At 41.9% G+C, this 19,157-nt stretch overlaps 1 protein-coding gene across 1 annotated transcript in view; it reads left to right on the top strand.

Annotated features, from left to right (window-relative positions):
- BMAL2 (basic helix-loop-helix ARNT like 2) overlaps window positions 1-19,157 on the top strand; it is a 101,607-nt gene that overhangs the window by 37,433 nt on the left and 45,017 nt on the right. Inside the window, exons 5-7 of the mRNA XM_052640611.1 lie at window positions 5,162-5,203; window positions 11,104-11,261; window positions 17,896-17,975. Of these exons, the coding sequence (XP_052496571.1) occupies window positions 5,162-5,203; window positions 11,104-11,261; window positions 17,896-17,975 (280 nt within the window). The remainder of the gene's footprint in view (window positions 1-5,161; window positions 5,204-11,103; window positions 11,262-17,895; window positions 17,976-19,157) is intronic.

The following is a 19,157-nucleotide window of genomic DNA, read 5'->3' as shown; positions in this document are numbered from 1 at the left end:
CTCCAGGGGATCTTCCCGACTGAGGGATTGAACCCGGGTCTCCTGCATTGCAGGCAGATTCTTTACTGTCTGAGCCATCAGGAAAGCCTGAAAAGTGTCTTAAATGCAATAAGGAAAATGGAGGCATTTTGAGAACTTGATCAGATTACATTGTTAAAACTTTTGTTTACCTTTGCACTTTTAAAAAAGCTTTTTTATTGTAGTAAAATATATGTAACATAAAATTTGACATTTTAACCACTTCTAAGTGTACAATTCAGTGGCATTAATTACATTCACAATGTTGTACAATCATCAGGACTGTCTGTTTCTAAAACTTCTCCATCACCCCAGTCAGAAACACTGTACCCATGAAACAGTGGTTCTCCCTCCCTTTCCCTGGCCCCTGGTGACCTCTAGCCTACTCTCTAGCTCTGAGAATTTGCCTATTCTAGGTATGTCATCTAAGTGGAATCGTACAATATTTGTCCTTTTATCTCTGGCTTATTTCACTTAAGTGTAGTGATTTTAAGTTTCACCTTCATTGTGGCGATGTAGCAGAACTTCATCCTTTTTATGGCTGAATCATATCCCGTTGTATGTATACACCACATCCTATTTATCCATTCATTTGTTGGTGGCATTTGGGTTGTTCCCACTTTTTGGCTGTTGTGAATAATACTGCTGTGAACGTTGGTGCACGAGTATCTGAGTCTCTGCTTTCAAGTTGCAGTTCTTTTGATTATATACCTACAAGTCGAATTGCTGGGTCAGATGGTAATTGCATGTTTAGTGTTTGAGGAACCACCAAACTGTTTTCCACAGTACCTTGACCATTTTACATTCCCACCAGAAATGTGTGAGGAATCCAATTTCTGCATATCCTTGCTGACACTTGTTATTTTCCATTAAAAAAAAAAACTATCCTAGTAAGTGTGAAGTGGCACAGATTTATATTTTTAAAGGAGCTCTCAGGAAACAGTATGGAGGATGGACTGACGGAGGAAAATCCATCAGGCAGAGAAAACAGTGGAGAGACGGTTGCTGGGGAATGGGTTTTCTGAGCACTGGCCCAAGAGAGTAGCCTGGGCAGGAAGGGCCTGGAGAGGGAGGGGCATATCATGACACATTCAGAAGAGAGAATCTCTAAGGTTCACTCTTGTTCATGAGTAAGAGTAGGAATTTAAGAAGCATCCAAATTTTCTGACTTGGACCTGGATGGAGGATGGCATTTCACTCACTGATACTGAGGGAAAGATGATGAATTCAGTTTTGGCTACAAGGAGAATGTGACATTTATAGGAATCTCTAAGTAGGCAGTTGGATATAAGGGTCTGGAACTCAGGGTTGAGGCGTGGCCTGGAGATGGAGATTCAGACACCGTTAATGTATAAAGAACAAGAGCAGTGACTGGCATTGGATGCAGGTATGGGTGCAGGAAAGATGGGGGAGGCTCAGGGAGGAGGGGCGCCTACCCAAAATGTGAGGAGATGGGGCTGTAAAATGAGCATAGTATCTCAGAAGGGAAAGGAAGAAAGTTTCAAAAAGGAGAAATGCATGGAAAGCAGCCAATTGGAGGAGTGTTTTGACTGTATTTGCTTCCAATTTCATTTGTTTTTGCTTGATTTATGAGGAGGGCCTACATTTCATTCAAAATGCAGTGAAAGTAGTTTTCGAAGAAACCTCCACTGTGTTTTGAAAAAGTTATATTACTTAGTATAAGAAGCTACACTAAAAAAATGCATCTAAGGAATTAATGTGAATGTTATTAATATCAGTGAGCTTATTAAAATTCATAAGTAAAAATATCTTTACTATAGACCAAATGCCAGCATGGAGAAAACATACAAAGAGCAAATTTACTAATTGTCTAAGTTCATGTTGCAAAGGAATGAACTGTTTGACTAATGAGATCATGCCTTTTTTCTGTTCTGCACAGGACCTAGTTAAAGTGTATTTTGATTTCTTAAGTACAGTCGGTTTGGATTTCATCAAGGAGGCAAATTTAGCCAGTGAGTTAATTTGCTAAGATGTGTATAATCAAAGCAAAAGCATGATTTAAAACAGTTAAACTTTACCTTTTGAAATTGAAGTAATATAGATCTATATATGGGGCTTTCCTGGTGGCTCAGCGGTCAAGAATCTGCCTGCAATGCAGGAGGCCCAGGTTCGATCCCTGAGTCAGGAAGATCCCCTGGATGGGGCATGGCAACCCACTCCAGTATTCTTGCCTGGAGAATCCCATGGACAGAGGAGCCTGGCGGGCTGCAGTCCATAGGATTGCACAGAGCAGGACATGACTGAAGCAGCTAAGCAGCAGCATATCTATATATGGGGATCCCAGGTGGCTTAGTGGTGAAGAATCCGTTTGCCAGTGCAGGAGACATGGGTTCAATCCATGGATCTGAAAAATCCCCTGGAGAAGGAAATGGCAAGCTTCTCCAGTATTCTTGCCTGGGAAATCCCATGGACAGAGGAGTCTGGTGGGCAACAGTCCATGGGGTCGCAAAGAGTCGGACATAACTTAGCAACTAAGCACACATGCATATGTGTGTATAATTCCAGGTCATTAGAAAATCATTCATCCTGTATCATTATTTTCTACTTTAATCCTTAGATGTGAAGTCAGGCAGAAAAAAAGAGGGAAAAAAAAAAGCTGACTTAATCTAACACTCTCTATTGTTTCAAAAAGGCTGTTTAATTTTATACTACAGAGCAGGCTGATAATGAGACAGGCATAGAGGAAGGCACATGAGCCTACATAGAATAAGCTTCACTGGCCTCCTGTTAGGTCTATGACCTTGAGCAGTAACGTTATTGGGCCTCAATTCCTTCATCTTTAAAATGGGGAGAGTAATAACTACATGGAAATCAGTCCTGAGATGTGAAGAACTGACTCATTGGAAAAGACCCTGATGCTGGGAATGATTGAAGGCAGGAGAAGGGGACGACAGAGGATGGCATCACCGACTCAATGGACATAAAATTGAGTAAACTCCGAGAGTTGGTGATGGACAGGGAGGACTGGTGTGCTGCAGTCCATGGGGTCACAAAGAGTTGGAATGACTGAGTGACTGAACTGAACTGAACTGAACTGAATAACTACATGATTCTTAAATGGGGTCAGAATCAAATAACACACATGAAAATACTTTTGATTAAGTGTCATCAAAGCTATTTATTTAGACAGTGATAAGGAAGAACATCCTTTGATTAAGCTTTTATCTTAGTGGTCCTATTTTATTTGGAACATTTATATGCATCTCTTCATAAATTTCATTAAGTCTTCTATAAACAGAATGTATTATCTTTTTTAAGCAGGAAAACAGTATTGAAACCTCAAACAAAATACATCATATGAATAAAATAGTTCACAGGTAGATCAAACTCTTCAAAGTCTAGAAAATGATCATTGTTGAGTCTTCTAAAAGAGGGCAACTTGGCAACATGAGTCAGAAGCCTTAAAGTAGTTATCCATACATTGTACATCTGAAGGTTTATCCTGGACTTCCCTGGTGGCTCAGACAGTAGAGAATCTGCCTGCAGTGTGGGAGAACCAAGTTCCATCCCTGGGTTGGGAAGATACCTCGGAGAAGGGAATGGTTACACACTCCAGTGTTCTTTCCTGGAGAATCCCATGGACAGAGGATCCTGGCAGGCTACAATGCATGGGGTCATCAAGAGTTGGATAAGACTGAGTGACTACCAAAGTTTTATCCTAGGAGAATAATTGAAGATGCATGCACCACAGTCGTATTAGGCACACTATTTATAATATTGAAAAATTAGAATATTGAGATATCTAGTAATAGAAAATTATTAAATAAATTATAGCATAGCTAACCAACAGGCCACTATTTAGTCATTAAAAATTATGTTCTTCAAGAATATTTGAAGCTAGGAGAAAATATTTATGTTATAGTGTTAAGTGAATCAGACTAGACATGAAAAATTTTACATGGTCATCTGAATTTTATTTTATATATTTATATCAGTATATACACAATATAGAACACAAATCTATATAAATACCCTCCATGCTCCACAATTCCCCCCCCCCACCCCCCATGACTAAGTTAAATAGTCAAAGCTGGTTTTTTGTGTATCTAGATACATGTCTGGGCTTCCCAGGTGACTCAGTAATAAAGAATCCACCTGCCAGTGCAGGAGACTCAAGAGATGCAGGTTTGATCCCTGGGTCAAGGAGATCCCCCTGGAGAAGATCATGGCAACCCACTCCAGTATTCTTGCCTGGAGAATCTCATGGACAGAAGAACTTGGCAGGCTACAGTCCATGGGGTCACAAAGAATCGGACACGACTGAGCAACTAAGCACACACACAGATACATGTCTATGAAAGACTGGGGGAGACCCATTAAAATGTTGATTATAATTATTTCCAGATGGGATTATGGAAGCTTTACCGTGAATTTTTAAAATGCCCTTTCAAAAATTAATACACTTGGGAGTATATATTTTAAAACACATATTTGAAGAAAAACTATGCAGCCTGAATGATTTTTTAATGTGGAAAGGATTTTATCACCATTGCTTTGGTAGTGATCTGGTGACTACATTCTGAATGAATAAATGCACTGCTACATATGTACCTGTATGTAAGTATATATATATAAATATTTATACACACACATATATACATTTAGAATATTCTGCTAAGGCATATACTAATGTGAAAATTAATATTATTGGCAAGTGATCAGTTTCCAGCTTTCAAAATTATTTCTTATGTCTAGATGAATTTTCAGACAAAATTAAAGGTCTTAGAGTTTTAATAAATTTTCAGGCTATGTAATAGAGCTATTACAACGTTTTTGGCTAAGCTATTCATTGTTTTAAAAATAGCTATTTTATTTAATGTTATTTCTATGAATATACTTTTCAAGATTGGGATGGCATAATTTCTAAACAGAGCAGAAATTATTATTCACTGCTGCTTCACATAGTTATTGTTACCTGATGGAGATGAGGTACCTGTCAGCTTTGGTACAAGAGCAGCTCACCCAGACAATAATAATCGTTTCAATCAGGAGCGCAGGGTAGCATGTATAATTAAAGGCTTAATCGGAATTAGGATGATTGAACTTAATCTCACATTTATTTCTCAAGAATTACTGAAGATCTGTTTCATGCAGTTTGATACTTTATCTTGCTTTTTTGAAGAATGGAAGAAGGTGAACAACAAGTAAAAATTAAGTCCTTCAGGTACAATGAACCATTGAGAGGGTATATGTTGGGTGGGGAAGTCACATATGCAGACCACTAGCTGAAGCAAACAGTGATGTCAAGATAGAACAGTTTCATGAATATTAGGTTTTTCTCATATGTTCTGCTCTGAGATGTAGTGATCATCATATACCTTATACCTTTTTTCTCTATCTACTTGGATAACATTTTGGCTTATGTGTCTTTAAGTTTTTCTTAGAATAGCTATTTATTAAAAACAACTATTATTTCCTTGAAGTACTAGAGAAAACCTAATTCATCCAATAAGCAAATCAGAATTACTTACAAGGAGCTTCTGATTATTAGGAATCCACTGTCATAAATTCTGTCAATTGTTTCATCATATTCTTTCAACCTCAACAAATATTTTTCTACCTCTGGCCTCATGGCCAGATCTCAATTTTGCTTTTTCTCCATTTATTCTTTTTTTTTAAAATAACACTTTATGAAATATTGACATGGTTCAAAGTGACAGTAGCTGTTCACAGGATTATGAGCCAGAGCCCTGATAAATTATTAAGCAGAAAACTGTCCTCTGGGTAGATATACCTTTCTTTAATAAAATTCTCCAAGAAAACTTTTCAAGTGCACACCCTTCAAGAAAAGTACCTTATTCAAAAACTGGCTATCTCACCTTCCTCTCTGTTTCCTAGCTCCCAACATCACCATTCCTTATTCCCAACTGATGAGAAGAATTGTGATGAAACATGGTCCACTGGAGGAGGAAATGGCAACCCACTCCAGTATTCCTGCCTGGAGAACCCCATGAACAGTATGGAAAGGCAAAAAGATATGACACCAGAAGATGAGCCCCACAGGTTGGTAGGTGTCCAGTATGCTACTGGGGAAGAGCAGAGGGCAATTACTAACTGTTCCACAAAGAATAAAGCAGTTGGGCCAAGTGGAAATGATGCTCAGTTGTGGATGTGTCTGGTGATAAAAGTAAAGTCTGATGCTATAAATTACAATATTGCATAGGAATCTGGAATGTTAGGTCCATGAATCAAGGTAAATTGGACGTGGTCAAGCAGGAGATAGCAAGATTGACTGAAGATCTTAGGAATCAGTCAACTAAAAAGGATGAGAATGGGTGGATTTAATTCAGATGACCCTTATCTATACTACTATGGGGAAGAATCACTTAGAAGAAATGGAGTGGCCCTCATTGTCAACAAAAGTGTCTGAAATGCAATATTTGGATCCAATCTCAGAAACAACAGAATGATCTCAGTTCATTTCCAAGCAAACCATTCACCACCACAGTAATCCAAGTCTATGCCCCAGCAGGAGAGAAGAGAAGTGAAAGGAGAAAAGGAAAGGTATACTCAACTGAATGCAGAGTTCCAGACAATAGCCAGGAGAGACTAAAAGACCTTGTTAAATGAACAATGCAAAGAAATAAGAGGAAAACAACAGAATGGGAAAGACTAGAGATCTCTTTAAGAAAACTGGAGTTATCAAGGGAACATTTCATGCAAGGATGGGCATGATAAAGGACAGAAACAATAAGGACCTAACTTGAGAGTCCCTTGGGCTCTAAGGAGATCCAACCAGTCAATCCTAAAGGAAATCCACCCTAATTATTCATTGGAAGGACTGATGCTGAAGCTGAAGCTCCAATACTTTGGCCACTTGATGGGAAGAGCTGATTCATTGGAAAAAACAAAGAAAAAAACCCTGATGCTGGAAAAGATTGCAGGAGAAGATGGGGGTGACAGAGGGTGAGATGATCAGATAGCATCACCGCCTCAATGGACATGAATTTGAACAAACTCTGGGAGATAGTGGAGGACAGAGGAGCCTGTTGTGCTGTAGTCTCTCACTTAAGTTTCTAAGTCCAACTCTTGTGATCCCAAGGACTGTAGCCTGCCAGACTCCTCTGTTCACAGATTCTCCAGGCAAGAATACTGAAGTGGGTTGCCATTTCCTTCTCTAGGAGATCTTCCTGACCCAGGAATCTCCTGCATTGCAGGCAGATTCTTTACCAACTGAGCTATGAGGGAAAACCATGCCATAGTCTACGGGGTTGCAAAGAGTTGGACACAACTTAGTGACTAAACAACAACAGCAGACCATAGTAGGAGTGAAAGTGAAAGTCATTCAGTCATGTCCAACTCTTTGCGAACCCATGGACTGTAGCCTGCCAGGCATCTCCATCCATGGGAGTTTCCAGGCAGGAATGCTGGAGTGGGTAGCCTTTCCCTTCTCCAGTGGATCTTCCCAACCCAGGAATGGAACCGGAGTCTCCTGCATTGCAGGCGGATTCTTTACCAACTGAGTGATCAGGGGAGCCCTATATGTTTCACAGATGATAAAATGTTGGGGTGGGTATATATCTTTGATTTCAAGAATTAGGTTATTCTACTTTTGACACTTTACTGTGAACATTTGTCTATTTCTCCTACCACACAGAGATCATGGCAACTCCAGAGTTTCTATATAAGAAAAGTTTGGGGAAGTCAATCTAATGGGAAAGGGGAAAAACAGGAGATTTGTCTTGATCTATTTTTAGAGACTTTAGATGAAGGAGTGAAAGGAAGGGGAGAAGCAATGATGGAGCTAACAACCCCCCCCACCCCCCAAAAAAAGACCACTCTTTGGCTAATGCCTGGAACAAAGTACATGCTTTGGGATGAACGGGATGGCATTCAAAGTAGCAGTTATCCATTCACATATGCATTCACGTATGCTGAGTACATCTGTTTATGTACGGATGAATGATTGCATGCATGAGCCAACTGTATTTTTGAAGCTGCAGAACCCTTTGCTTAATGAATTCTTACAGCAGCTCCATCATACCCCCACCCCCACCCCAGGAGTCCCTTCATTTCTGCTTTCCTCCACATGACTCCCAAGACCCCTTCCGAAGTTTCAGATTTTGGGGAGCACAGTCTGAGGATCAATGTGCTTGCTCCTACATTTAATTTGAATGCAGCTTCCCTGGTGGCTCAGAGAGTAAAGTGTCTGCCTGCAATGAGGGAGACCCGGGTTCAATCCCTGGGTTGGGAAGATCCCCAGGAGAAGGAAATGGCAACCCACTCCAGTACTCTTGCCTGGAAAATCCCGTGGACGGAGAAGCCTGGTAGGCTATGGTCCATGGAGTCGCAGAGTTGGACATGAGTGAACAACTTCATTTTTACTTTCACTTTAATTTGAATGCCATCCTCTTCATCCCAAAGCATGTTGTTTATTCCAGGCATTGGCCAAAGGTGAATGGTTTTTTTGGGGGTGGGGCATGAGGGGGTTGTTAGCTCCATCATTGCTTCTCCCCTTCCTCCCACTCCTTGATCTAAAGTCTCTAAAAATAGATCAGGACAAATCTCCTATTTTTCCCCTTTCCCATTAGATTGACTTCCCCCAAACTTTTCTTATATAGAAATTCTGGAGTTGCCATGGTCTGTGTGTTGTAGGAGAAACAGACAAATATTCACAGTAAAATGTCAAAAGTAGCATAACCTAATTCTTGAAATCAAAGATATACACCCACCCCTCACATGTCTTATCATCAGTGTTATCTCCCTATTAATTGAGAGCATTTTCCTGTCTTTGTGATGCACTAGATAATGGTGCATCTTACAGCTGATGGTGTCTTAGAGTTGATGAAATATGGTAGTGGTATATTTGATGAAACAAAGTACTGAGGTGGCTTTGAGAGGGATGTTAAAGAGAGCTTCCCAGAGGAATAAGTCACCTGGGTTTTGAAGAGGGATTAGGACTTTTTTCCCAGGAATATAGGGAGGCAGGACATTCTAATTCTAGAAGAGTGCAAGACATAGAGGACATGTGAGCTGACTTCGTGTGTTGGAGGAGAGCAAGTTACCTGGCACTGCTGCTCTACAACATCCAGACCTGTAGGGGAAAGGAATGGAGAGGCGAAACCAGAGACGAAAGCATGAGCCAGGTCATGAGAACACTGGGATGTCCTTAGGGAGTCTGGACTTTCCTCTTTGACAGTGAAAATGCATGCTAGCATCCCTTATGCAATGGGATTAGATGATTTTATTTTAAAACAATAATTCTGGAAGTCATGGGTAGGATAGAGTAGATAAGGAAGATACTTGAAGAAGCAGTAATATCAATTTCAAAGGCTTTTAGGGGTTGTGCAATGAGTATCATGGAGCTTCCCAGGTGGCACAGTTGTAAAGAATCCATCTGCCAGTGCAGAAGACCTGGGTTCGATCCCTGGGTCAGGAAGATCCCCTGGACAAGGAAATGGCTACCCATTTCAGTATTCTTGCCTGGAGAATTCCATGAACAGAGGAGCCTGGCAGGCTACAGTCCATGGGGTCATGAATAGTTGGACACAACTGAATGACTAACACTAAGACAGTAACAGGTGGATGGAGAGAAACAAAAGACACCTTTAAGAAATAATTTTAAAACAAGAATTTATAGGAGTTTGTGTTTACTTGATTCTTCCAGGTGAAGCAGAATAAAGGGTCTAGCATGAGCCTAGTGGGGTCGCCAGTCAAGAGAAGCCCTATAAAAGGAAAAGGAGTAAGCAGGGCTGGCAGAGGAAGAATTAAAATGAGGCCAGTTGCAAAGAATGCATTCAGTTTGGGATTTGTTGAGTTTTAGGGTGCTTTGAATCACTGATGTGCATCCTTCTAATTCTAAAGGTCTGGAATTGGATGAGGTATGAATGAGATAGGGATTAAATGGTTAAGTAGCTTATGAGTTGCTGTAAAGGCTTCTGAGAGAATGCGATCTCTCAGGGTGAAGCTGTAGGGTGAAGAAAGAGTAGTGCCAAGTAAGGGATCTCAGGGTACCAGTACTGAAGGACAGAGGAAGAGCTGAGGCGGGAGGATGGAGGAGCAGAAGCCAACAAAGAATGAAAAATGCCATCAATGTCCAAAGCAAGGCAGGGAACAGCTGGGGCTGCATAAGATGAGGATGACTTCTGCTAGAGTAGTTTTAGTGAAGTGGGGGCTGTGGGAGGTTGCTTTAATAGATGGAGAGACGCCTGGGAGATGGAAGGTTGAGTGAGACAACGGCCTCAGGAAGCTGGCCAAGGAGGGAGGAGGAGAGGAGGAAAAGATCTCTAGATTTAGGGAAAATGTTTTTTGTTTTTTTTTTCCCCTAAAGGGAAGAGATTGAGCCCATTTATTGACCCATATAAGGAGCTGTGAAAGAGAATGAGCTCAAGATGCTGGTAACTGTTCAAGTGAAGACCAGGGAAATTAGCTTTGAATAGAAGGCAACCCATCTCTTTCTCAGAGGCTTCCTGGGTGGTGCAGTGGTAAAGAGTTTGCCTGCCATTGCAGGAGATGCAGGAGACTTGGGTTTGATCCCCTGGTTGGGAAGATCCCTACAGAAGGCATGACAACCCACTCCAGGATTCTTGCCTGGGAAATCCCATGGACAGAGCGAGCCCATGGGGTCACAAAGAGTTAGGCATGACTGTGCACACACGCACATCTCTTCCTCTAAGAGGGAAGTGGGAAAAAAAAAATCCACCTCAGCTCTCATGTGCTAAGTTACTTCAGTGACTTATATTCGATCCTATGTCCGACTTCAGTCATGTGACCCTATGGGCCATAGCTTACCAGGCTCCTCTGTCCATGGGATTCTGCAGGCAAGAATGCTAGGGTGGGAAATCTTATTTCTTGCAGATTTCAGGGACTAAGATCAGAAGGGAAGGAGCAAGGGTAGTGCAGTGGGGGTGGGGGCAGCAGGTGGAGGCTGGTAAAAGCAGAGTGAACAATGCCATTCCTGCCCCAGCCCGTCCTGCCTCATCCCTGCATGCCATCTGCAGGGTCAAAGTCAGGAGGATGAACAGCGGGAGCTTGCCGGCCCCACCCGGGCTCCTACTAGTGCCTCTGGGGTCCCCGAGTGTCTGCTGAATGTTAAATATAACAGAGGTGCTTTCTCCTTCTTAGAGAAGCTCATAGCCAAACTGAAAAGCGGAGGAGAGATAAAATGAACAACTTGATTGGAAAACTGTCTACGATGATCCCTCAGTGCAGTCCCATGGCCCGGAAACTGGACAAACTGACAGTTTTAAGAATGGCTGTTCAACACTTGAGATCTTTAAAAGGTGAGTTGGAAGATGGCCTCCACACTCGGGTTTGTAAAGTCTCCCCTGTAATTGAGGTCCCTGGTTTGTTGTTTTTGGCTACTGAGATTTTATACAAATGCATCTTTCAGCTTCATGGGTATTCATTTTGATGCTCCTCCATATTCCATAGGTGGAGAAAGTACTAACTTGGATGTCAGAAAAGTTGGTTTCACTGAACTCTTCATCTTAGCTTTATTCTGTGAACTTGAAAAGTCTTCACATTTCTACTTGTCTTCCCAGGTATAATATTAAGGTGATGATACCTGTCATGCATACCTAGTTTAGAAGTTCTGAAATATTTAGTTATGATAATTTTAAGTTATTGTCAGATTTCCATTATTAGAAAAGAAAAACTCTTTAAATTCATCAATTTCTCTTAAAACTTCATTCAGACTTGTAAGTAGTACCTGAAAATGCATCACACCTTACTATTAGTGTCTCCACTTACTAATATAGTCTCACATAAACTAAGATAGTCTTACATACTGGGTGAAGGAGGTCCTCAGCTGATGAGGATTGGGGTATGCGTGATCATTTCTGACTTTGAACTCAAAAAAATAATTTTATTTATCTATTTGTGTACTTTTGGCCACGCTGGGTCTTTGTTGCTGTGCGGGCTTTTCTCTAATTGTGGTGAGCAGGTTTCTCCCTGAGGTGGCTTCTCTTATTGCAGGGCACGAGGCTTCGGTAGTTGCTGCCCATGGTGGCTTCTCTTGTTGCAGGGCACGAGGCTTCGGTAGTTGCTGCCCATGGTGGCTTCTCTTGTTGCAGGGCACGAGGCTTCGGTAGTTGCTGCCCATGGTGGCTTCTCTTGTTGCAGGGCATGAGGCTTTCGGTAGTTGCGGCACATGGGCTCAGTAGCTGTGGCTCCCAGGCTCTAGAGCACAGGTTCAACAGTTGTGGTGCACAGGCTTGGCAGCTCTGTGGCACGGGGGATCTTCCCGGATCGGGGATCGAACCCATGTCTCCCGCATTGGCAGGCGGATTACCACTGAGCCAGGGAAGCCATGAACTTGAATTTTAAATCAAAGTGTAATAAACATTCTGTGTACATGTGTAGTTAAAATCACATCTGGTTTGGGAACAAACCCCGTCCAATTTGAGGGACAGAACGATGGAAATAGACTGGGGTTTTAGAGACAAGAATGTTGGTGACATAAATTCATTTTGATACAGTTTGAAGACCTGGCCGGTGAGTTTTCTGCAGACTGTAGAGGAGACTCTGAAGGTTCAGATTTGTAAAGATCTAAAAGATTATAGTGAAATCTTGCTCCAAAAGTATTAAAAAGGAATAAGCAAAGGAAGGCCAACAGTCTTATTTAGATCTCTGTCCTGAACTACATGCCAGGAAAAGGACAGTCTGTTTCAGGGAGAAGGAAGTTCTGTGGCCAGAACACAAATTTTGCCAAGTTGACTTAAAGTAGCTTAGAGAAGAGTGGTGTTACCTGGATTCCATGTGCAAACTGGAGCCCAGACCAAAAGGATCTTACTTCATAATGAACCAAAAAATCCTGACAGATCTACTCAGATTGGAGGAGGAAGGGACACTTAGATATTAGGAAGTAAAACTAGAGACAGCTATTACAGGGCTATTTAATAGTAGTTTGTGCCAAGTTGTGCTTTAAAGCACCTTCCTTAGATCTCTGCAGATGGTAGAAAACTGGCTAGTGCACTCCAGCCGAACACGAGTAGATCTGGAGAGCAGGCTGTGGGGAAAGCAAGTACAGCTCTCGATCCCTTCAGTACCGTATGCACAGCAGGCCTGGGGTTGGGGGACTGCCTGGCAGGCCTCCTTCTGGGAGCACGATTAGTGGTCTTTTGTTCATAACAGCCCATTGTGAAAGAAGATTCTCTTTTATTCACAACTAGGCCTTGCGTAAGTTGTGTGCAATATTTCTCTTAAATCTGTTAGCAATGAACATTAGCAGGTTCAACTGAGGTCATTTGATTGCAACCCTAAAATTACCCAACAGTTTTAACATTCACAGCGTTCTAAGGGAGGAGGACCTGAGGGAAAAGCTATGAATCAGCAACCTAATTCATCAAGCATGCACTGAGCATTAGCTGAGTTCTTGTTCTGTGCTGGGGTTAGGCAAATGAAGGAGGCAAGATCTCTGTGCTGGGGGCGGGGGATGCATGGTGGATAAGGAAGATAGACCCAGGGAGAGATGATTAACACCTAGTGTGATCAATGATACACGGAAGTATGCATGGGATGCGCTGCAGGGCAAGCTCAGTAAGGAGGAGACACTGTCTAAAACCAGATGGGGTTCTTTGGAACAGAGCATACACAGACTTCATTACTGGTCCTTGTAAACTGAAGTGAGATGGTCTTATCCTCATCAGACATCCTGACCAGATCCTTAGTGCTACCCATGGATGAGATGACAGAGCAGCTGGGGCGGCATTCCAGTGCTCTGGCCAGAGTGTACCCCAATTCCATCCCCAAATGCCTAGATGCCATGAGAGGGTTGCATGTGAATGGTCCGCAGATAATTACTCTGAAGACAGAGGATGTGAAATGACTTTTTTTCTCTACAATCTACAGCAGTGCATCTCAAATTATCTGGGGAAAGGGCAAGAATTCCCCTTCCCTATCCATTGTAAAATATAGCACAATTAATTAAGGGGAAAACGCTCATAGGCTGGTATGTCCCAACAGTTTTACCTTTCCATGTGTGTGTATGTTAGTCTCTCAGTCATGCTGGACTCTGCAACCCCATGGACTGAAGTCTACCAGGCTCCTCTGTCCATGGAATTCTCCAGGCAAGAATACTGGAGTGGATAGCCTTCCCTCTCCCTGAGGCAGGTCCTCAGGGAGGTCCTTAAGCACAGTGTTTCTTAATGGTGGAGGTGGTGGTCCGAGGATGAGGAAGAAGAGTTGTTATTGCCATATTGATCCTTATTATCCTTATCATTATAATGATCATTGTCATTGCCATTATTATTATATTGTCATTTTCAATGATGATGAAGAACACAATAAAATAAAATGACAATGAAGAACTTAGTAAGTCATCATGTTCCACATTTGTTTTTGCCACTAGAATCTGAGAATCAAATTTGTCACTGCCCGACGGCAGGAGTACAAAATCGCACACCATTCATTGTTAGCTCAGTTCAGTTCAGTTCAGTCGCTCAGTCGTGTCCGACTCTTTGCGACCCCATGAATCGCAGCACGCCAGGCCTCCCTGTCCACCACCATCTCCCGGAGTTCACTCAGACTCACGTCCATCGAGTCCGTGATGCCATCCAGCCATCTCATCCTCGGTCATCCCCTTCTCCTCCTGCCCCCAATCCCTCCCAGCATCAGAGTCTTTTCCAATGAGTCAACTCTTCGCATGAGGTGGCCAAAGTACTGGAGTTTCAGCTTTAACATCATTCCTTCCAAAGAAATCCCAGGGCTGATCTCCTTCAGAATGGACTGGTTGGATCTCCTTGCAGTCCAAGGGACCCTCAGGAGTCTTCTCCAGCACTACAGTTCAAACACATCAATTCTTCGGCGCTCAACCTTCTTCACAGTCCAACTCTCACATCCATACATGAATGACCACAGGAAAAACCAGAGCCTTGACTAGACGGACCTTAGTTGGCAAAGTAATGTCTCTGCTTTTGAATATGCTATCTAGGTTGGTCATAACTTTTCTTCCAAGGAGTAAGCATCTTTTAATTTCATGGCTGCAGTTACCATCTGCAGTGATTTTGGAGCCCCCCAAAATAAAGTCTGACACTCTTTCTACTGTTTCCCCATCTATTTCCCATGAAGTGATGGGACCAGATGCCATGATCTTCGTTTTCTGAATGTTGAGCTTTAAGCCAACTTTTTCACTCTCCTCTTTCTCACCCTAACTTCAGCTCTACACTGACTGCCCTCTGTTCCTCACTGGCATGTCCTCACGTCCTCACTCATCTATTTAGCCAGGGCTCACCCACTCTGGCTGACTGACACTGACCAGATTACCTCAGCACAATTCTGCCAACCTCGCTTCAAGCCAGCCTGCCAAGTGCCACTACCTTGCTCACACTGACTTATTCCTGTGCCAGCCGGGCACTCAGGTCTGCATCTTTAGCCTTTTCTCAACTCCCTCCTACAAGTCTCCTGGGGACTGATAACAATAATAATAATAACAAGAAGTCATGTGGGGAGATTGCTTGAGGGCTTCCTAGAAGGTAGATTCTAAAAGAGCTTTCTTTTGCTTATGTCAGGCCTTGTAAGGATGCTGCCAGTCTGAGAAGACTTTACCAAATCATTCTATGAGGATGTTTTATTTTCTGGTTTTGTTCTTTCCCCGCCACTTAGGTAATTGGTGGTGGTGATTCAGTCACTAAGTCGTGTCCAACTCTTTGCAACCTCATGGACTATAGCCTGCCAGGCTCCTCAGTTCATGGGATTTCCCAGGCAAGAATATTGGAGTGGGTTGCCATTTCCTTCTCCAAGGGGATCTTGCCACCCCAGGGCTCAAACCTGCTTCTCCTGCATTACAGGCACTTTCTTTACCATCTGAGCTACCAGGTAATTGGTGAGTTTTGTCTGTAAATTCATCCAAAGGCCAGTTAATGGTTAACCTGTATCAGAGTGTTACCCCCATCTTTTTTTTTCTTTCGGCAAAAACATCTTTCTTTGGAGTCCCTAGGAGGGGGTTGCTGTTTAGGGAAACTGGGAAGTGTAAGGAAGGGAAATTTGATTTACTTTTGAATCACCTTTGCTTAGAGTTACCTGGGGACAGCACACCTGGGCTGGGTGAACAGTCCTCTGCGCCCCCTTGTGGCCATGGAGGGCTTTCCCGGTAAGGCTTGATGGATGTCCTCAAGACAAATGTATTACTTTTAGTTCTTCCCTTACTCCTCTCGGGTCAAACTTTTACCTAACTTTGACCTGATCATCGCGCTGGATGCAGCACAAGCTGGAATCAGATTGCGGGAGAAATATCAATAACCTCAGATACACAGATGACACCACCCTTATGGCAGAAAATGAAGAGGAACTGAAGAGCCTCTTGATGAAAGTGAAAGACGCGAGTGAAAAAACTGGCTTAAAACTCAACACTCAATAAACAAAGATCATGGCATCCATTCCCATCACTTCATGGCAAATAAGTAGGGAAACAATGGAAACCGTGAGACTTTATTTTTTTGGGCTCCAAAATCACTGCAGATGGTGACTGCAGCCACGAAATTAGAAGACGCTTGCTCCCTGCTCTATGACAAACCTAGACAGCATTTTAAAAAGCAGAGACATTACTTGCCGACAGAGGTCTGTCTAGTCAAAGCTATGGTTTTTCCAGCTACTGGAAAAAAAGATTATAAAGAAAGATTATAAGAAAATTATAAAAGAGTATAAAGAAAGTTGAGTGCCATAGAATTGATGTTTTTGAACTGTGGTGTTGGAGAAGACTCTTGAGTCCCTTGGACTATAACGAGATCAAACCAGTCCATTCTAGAGGAGATCAGCCTGGGGGTTCTTTGGAGGGAATGATGCTAAAGCTGAAACTCCAGTACTTTGGCCACCTGATGTGAAGAACTGACTCATTGGAAAAGACCCTGTTGCTGGGAAAGACTGAAGGTGGGAAGAGAAGGGGATGACAGAGGATGAGATGGTTGGATGGCATCAGTGACTTGATGGACATGAGTTTGAGCAAGCTCTGGGAGTTGGTGATGCACAGGGGAGCCTGGTGTGCTGCAGTCTCTGGGGTTGCAAAGAGTCAGACACTACTGAGCAACTGAACTTAACTGAACTAATCTGATCATTCCTTACCCTTTTCCAAGCTCTTCTGGTTACTTTAGAGACTTTTCTTTCAACATGATGAACTCTGTGAAAGGGCTTAAAATGAATGATTTCATTTATACTTTATACATTTTGTATACTGTCAGAAGTCTCCATATGGTCTTTAAAGGGTCATATAGAAAATCCTATGAATCCATAAAATTTGCTTAGAATTCAATAATCTCCTGAATTATTCAGGATAATTCAGGTGGTTTTTTGTTTTTTTGAAAGAAGTATTTTTTATTATTTATTTGACTACCTCTGGCGTTAGTTGTAGCATGCGGGATCTTTGTACATTCTTTTGGTATTGTGCTTGGACTCTCTAGTTGTGGCACACAGACTCCAGAGCATTCAGGCTGTAGTAGTTGTAGCACATAAGTGGGCTTAGTTGCACCAAGGCATATGGGATCTTAGTTCCCCAACCAGGAATTGAACCCACATCTCCTGCATTGCAAGGCAGATTCCCTTAACCACTGGATCACCATATGATCAGTTTTAGGAAGCTAAGAGATTATGAAATAACCAGAGTCTTGCATATTGTTGTGTGTTATTATAATATTATAGATAATATATTGCATTTTTATCTCTTTTCAATATATAGCTTTTACTGTCCGTACATTTGTGTATAAAGGAATAAGTAGCTCTAAGAACTTATCTGAAAGCAGGAAATTGCAATCTAGTAACAAGAAAGAGATTATAGAAGAGATCTTAGAGTATGCTAGAAAAGAAAATACCATCATCCTTGTCATCACCAATAGCAGCCCCAGAATTGCTAATATTCACTGAGCATTTACTATATTTCCATCTCTACTTGATTTTCAGTTAACTATATGACTTCTTTATTTTTAGGTATGACAAGTTCTTACCCAGGAAATAATTATAGACGTTCATTCATTCACGATAATGAGCTCAGACACTTAATTCTTAAGGTAAGTAAAGAGATATGCTTGTCTAAGTTGTATTGTCCTTTCAGTTTTGTCTGAATGGGAAGATTTTCTTCAGTTCACTTCCTGTTGTAAATGTACAGGAATACATATTATGTCAAATTTCCTTTAAGATAAAAATTTAAGTTAAACAAGTAACTGTGTCCATTGTGTCCGACTCTTTGCAACCCCCTGGACCATAGCCCACTAGGTTCCTCTGTCCAAGTTCTCCAGGCAAGAATACTGGAGTGGGTTGCCATTCCCTCCTCCAGGGGATCTTCCCAATGTAGGGATGGAACCCAGATCTCCCCCATTGCAGGCTGATTCTTTACATTCTGAGGCACCAGGGAAGCCCATGTCTTATTTAGTTTGAGCTAATGAATGTAGAGCCAGAGGATGGGCATATTCCAAAGCAGAGAGCATAGCTAGTCTTTAATGCTAAGCTCCTTATGCTTCCTGACATGCTAACCTTCCACACTGTAAGCTCTGTGCCCCTCTATTACCCCCTCCTTCAAAGCCATCTATCTTGTACTCAATTCCTTCAGGATCCTGTCCTCTGCAGAGCCAGCCACTGCTTACTGAATGAATTGTTAGTCAGTGCTTTGCCGTTTCTGTCGTCATCACTTCAAATGCACCAGATCCACTGGTCTAGAGGTTTATTTGATGTGAAAAATAGGACCATGTTATTGGCTTATTCTGCCCCCAGGAGGCAGTATGTTTCTTGATCTTGTACTGTTACTACTAGGCTTTATGCCTTAGTATGACTAAACAGAAAGATTTTATATACATTTGTCCTTGAATTTTTTTAAGAGCCCCTTTTTTGTCTGAACAGCTGAATTCAAATATAGTATTGCTGATGCTTCCTTTATCCCAGTCTGCACAGTCCTTCTGTTTCAACACATCCACAGGCAACTGTTATGGATGTGTTTTGATATGTGTACAGAGTTTCTATATGAGTATAGAACTTGACACAGGTAATTTTTATATTATGAAATATTTCAATTTAATATTGCATTCCAGATGAAAAACATTAGTTTCGACTGGAGTTCAATTGGATGTTACCAATCTTTTTATATAATGAGAAATTTCTTAAAATTAACTTTACTAGCTCTTACGACCACTCTTTAGTTTTATTGCTACAGTAATTTTCTCAGAATCTGAATGTATATGAGAGAGACAGAAAATCTT

Source organism: Budorcas taxicolor, chromosome 5, assembly GCF_023091745.1.
Source record: "Budorcas taxicolor isolate Tak-1 chromosome 5, Takin1.1, whole genome shotgun sequence".
NCBI classification, from domain to species: domain Eukaryota; kingdom Metazoa; phylum Chordata; class Mammalia; order Artiodactyla; family Bovidae; genus Budorcas; species Budorcas taxicolor.
This window is presented reverse-complemented; position numbering and strand designations above follow the sequence as displayed.